The following is a 3,926-nucleotide window of genomic DNA, read 5'->3' on the forward strand; positions in this document are numbered from 1 at the left end:
GGACGGACCAGTCCAGTCACCCCTCCGCACCTCCCCAGGCGAACCCCACCGACAGCCAGGGACAGCACACACTCCGGCTCCATCGGGACAAACGCCATCCAGCATCGGAGTCAGGGTAAATTGCGGAGATGTTATAGACGGGGTGACAGTGCTTAATAAAATATAAAATTGCTCCAATACTTGAACAGGGAAGTAACTGGACTAAAGAAAAGGAACAGGACCAAAAAAGGGTACACAGAAACAGAAACAGGTCCATATTCCTGGCATATCATCCCCCTTCTGGAAGGTGCATCCATGCTCTGATGGAACAACAGGAGGAGAATAATGGATATTCGGGAGGAGGATGACCAACAGAGTCCAAGGTGGAGACGATGGAGGGAGGAGCCTGTCTCTGTATGTCCTTGTGTCTCCTTCCCTTTCTAAGGGAACAAGGGTTGTAGTTGTAACCCGAAACAGTGATGTTAAAAATGCTAACAATGTCCTTTATTGTGTTTCAATCAAAAAACTGCACTTCCTGTGAGATCTTTTTCAATTCATGATATACAAATGTGAAGTTCTTACATTGTAGACAGAGCAAACGCATTGTCCATAATCCATATTATTCCTTGCTCTTTTATGCATTACCGTGTCAACTAGCTATATTGTGTTGGACTGAGCTTAAAGTGTACTATGGACAAAACATAATGCTTTAAAATGTGAATTAGAATGTTCCGTTCTATACATTTTGTTTGAAACTCTTTCTACACTAAGGGGATCTGTTGGGTTTCTCTCTATTATGAATCTTCATGTGCCTGTCAAGGCTTCCTTTTAGACTAAAACAGTTTCCACACTGTTTGCATGTGTGAGGCTTCTCTCCAGTATGAGCTCTCATGTGCTTGTTAATGGTTCCTTTTACATTGAAACTCTTTCCACACTGTTTGCATGAGAAAGGCTTCTCTCCAGTGTGGACTCTCATGTGTCTGTTAAGGCTTCCTTTTCGATTAAAACTCTTTCCACACTGTTGGCAGGTAAAAGGGTTCTCCATGGTATGAATTTTCTGGTGGATTTTAAGGTTTCCACTTTCAGAAAAACTCTTTCCACACTGTTTGCATGTGTATGGCTTTTCTCCAGTGTGAACTCTCATGTGTCTGTTAAGGTGTCCTTTTAGAGTGAAACTCTTTCCACACTGTTGGCAGGTGTAAGGCTTCTCTCCAGTGTGAATTCTCATGTGTCTGTTAAGGTCTCCTTTTTGAGTGAAACTGTTTCCACACTGTTGGCAGGTAAAAGGGTTCTCCATGGTGTGTATTTTCTGGTGCATTTTAAGGTTTCGACTTAGAGCAAAACTTTTTCCACACTGTTTGCATGTGTATGGCTTTTCTTCAGTGTGAATTCTCATGTGCATGTTAAGGTGTCCTTTTAGCGTGAAACTCTTTCCCCACTGTTTGCATGTGTAAGGCTTCTCTCCAGTGTGAATTCTTCCTTTTTGAGTGAAACTGTTTCCACACTGAATGCAAGCAAAACAACTCCTAGTTCCTGTAATTTGAGCTCTTTTTTGCTTAGAAGTCTTTTCAGACTGTAAGGAACAAAAATAATTTTCTCCAGATACGAAATCATGAAGATTCTCAAACTGATCTTTCTCTTCAGTTTCATTCAGTTCTTCTCTCTCATCTTTCAGTGCTGTTAGGTCTAAGGTGGAAAAACAAAGAAATAAAAGTTAACCCCAGTTTAGTGGCACAAAACAATTAATATCAAAGCATGTAGATATGTAATGCATGTATGTTATATCCTATACCAGGGTCTCCAAACCTGATCCTGCTCAGCCGGTACCCTACAGAGTTTAGGCTGGCCGTTATACAATTAAAAAAAAAAAAAAAAAAAAAAATCTGGAAAATCTAATGACAGAGTTTAGGATCTATATATATCTATAATCTATATATAGACTGATCTCAATGTTTCTGTACCATTTTTGTCTCCTAAGGAATAAAATTTAGAAACAAATTTAGAAAGAGACGAGGAAAAAAAAAGAAAAGGGGATAAACTCCCCACTCAACCGTCAGATGAAAAAGGTCAGTGTCAAAGTTTATTTATCTAATTTAAATCACTTTTAAAAACAACAAGTGTTTACTAAAGTGCTATACAAGCATACTAAATTTAAAGGTGCCATAGAATGCATTGAAACAATATTTTAAATTGTTCTCTGATATCTACATAGAAGGTATATGGCATAGGCAAGCGCAAAAATGAAGAATGAAATGGTTTGTTATTGCCTTATTTGGAAGGTTCATGAATATTAATGATGAGCTCTGCTCTGATTGGCTGTTTCATAGAGCTGCTCATCTCAATAGCTTGCACATGGAGGAAATACTTATTTAATTACGGAGCTCTAGCTGCTTTTAATATGCGGTTTGTTGAATCTGACGTTTTGAATCTCCGACATTTTACTCTCACTATAGTGCATGATTGCATGTGCTCTGTGTAACGTTATACTGCAGCGACACAAAGACTTGCCACACAAGTTGATGCTTTAGTGATGCTCAGGATCTGTTAATCATTCGTCAACATCAGCGTAGTCATCTCTCTCCGTTTATGTGGTATGTGAAATCTAACTGCAATGTAACAGTATGTACATCTGTACTGCAATGTAACAGGCTACCGCTAGCTTTAAGCTAACCGTGTCCCTTCAGTGGCTCGCCTTATTTTACTGGTTTACTGATGTTACTGATGATTGGGTGATGCAAATATTTGGGACGTAACTATTAATGATCGGGAATATAGCGTAACAGTCGGCAGGGGCGCCGCTAAGGGGGGGGGGGGGGGGGAGTTAGGACAATTCTAAGGGCCCACGCACTTTAGAGGCCCCCACAGATCTGCTTTGGTGTGGTAGGGGGGGCCCAAACTCATATTTTGTCATAGGGCCCAAAATTGGCTGCGGCGCCCCTGACAGTCGGTGTTATGTTGGAATTGACCTATTTTTCGGTGGTCACTAGATTTATATAAGAATCTGGTGTCAATATGAATGTCAAGATGGCGCTGTTGTATCTGGAACACCGTCTTTCGCTCTGTCTCTGTTGTTTTTAGTGCTTATGTTTTTATTAACGTCTATTTTAACTACTAGCTGTGAAACGGCGTTGGTGTATGACCGCCAAACACTTCTGAACATTCAAATGGCTTTTGAAACAGCTAGGACCGACACTTGCGCGTCACCTAGGATTGACGCTTGTGCGCCTTGTCCCTCTCCGTGGCCCACTCATTCCTGCATTTTCCCTGCTTGCCAGTGTCGGCATCTTACTGACTTACCCTGGAAAAGGAAGCGACGGAGGAAACGCGGAAAGCGAGGTGGAGTTGCAGCTCGTCTGAGATCTTCCGACTGCCTGCTGTCTGTCGGGACTGGGATGATCCGCCAGTTACGTCTTCATTGGCGTTCACTGGATGCATCGTATCGTTGGCTTCGACCAGTTGTCCCCAGCCTTGTTTCTCTGCGCTGTTTTCCTCCGCGTGTTCGTCGTGGTGGAGTAAATGAGTCTAACCTTCGACCGATTCATAGATCCACACAACCCCAGGGAGAGTTGCCGTTTCATGTGGCTTTAATCAACGCACGCTCTCTGGTAAATAAGACTTTTATTTTAAATGACTTTTTTACTCTACATGCTCTGGATGCTTTATGTATCACCGAAACTTGGACTAAACCTGGTGATTTAAGTCCTTTCACCGAACTCCTGCCCCCGGGCTGTAGCTTTTTAAATTCACCTCGGTTATGTGGCCGTGGTGGGGGCTTGGCTACAGTGTTCAAAAACTCGTATCTCTGCAGCCGACTATCAACTGGGCCTCATAACTGTTTTGAAGTTCTGCTGTTTCAACTTTCTCTAGTGAACCCTGTTGTTTTTGCCGTCATCTATCGACCACCCAATGTTAATAAGGATTTTCTTAATGAATTTGCTCAATTTCTA

The 3,926-nt window shown here is 41.9% G+C and overlaps 1 protein-coding gene across 1 annotated transcript; it reads right to left on the bottom strand.

Annotated features, from left to right (window-relative positions):
- Positions 1-744: 744 nt before the first annotated feature.
- On the bottom strand, positions 745-3,414 carry LOC141315890 (uncharacterized). The gene is made up of 2 exons (XM_073832732.1): positions 3,277-3,414; positions 745-1,483 (listed from the first exon to the last, which is right to left on the bottom strand). Exons 1-2 carry the CDS (start codon positions 3,412-3,414, stop codon positions 746-748), a joined length of 876 nt encoding a protein of 291 aa, XP_073688833.1. The 3' UTR covers position 745.
- Positions 3,415-3,926: the final 512 nt, after the last annotated feature.

This window comes from Garra rufa, unplaced genomic scaffold, assembly GCF_049309525.1.
Source record: "Garra rufa unplaced genomic scaffold, GarRuf1.0 hap1_unplaced_044, whole genome shotgun sequence".
Taxonomy (NCBI): domain Eukaryota; kingdom Metazoa; phylum Chordata; class Actinopteri; order Cypriniformes; family Cyprinidae; genus Garra; species Garra rufa.

What these genes read in the sequence shown, in the direction of transcription:
- LOC141315890 (XM_073832732.1), bottom strand. Translation starts at nt 3,414, where the DNA reads ATGCATCCAGTGAACGCCAATGAAGACGTAACTGGCGGATCATCCCAG. An exon ending in CCGTCGCTTCCTTTTCCAGG is followed by an intron (nt 1,484 to 3,276) that starts GTAAGTCAGTAA and finishes GCTTGCATTCAG; the next exon opens with TGTGGAAACAGTTTCACTCA.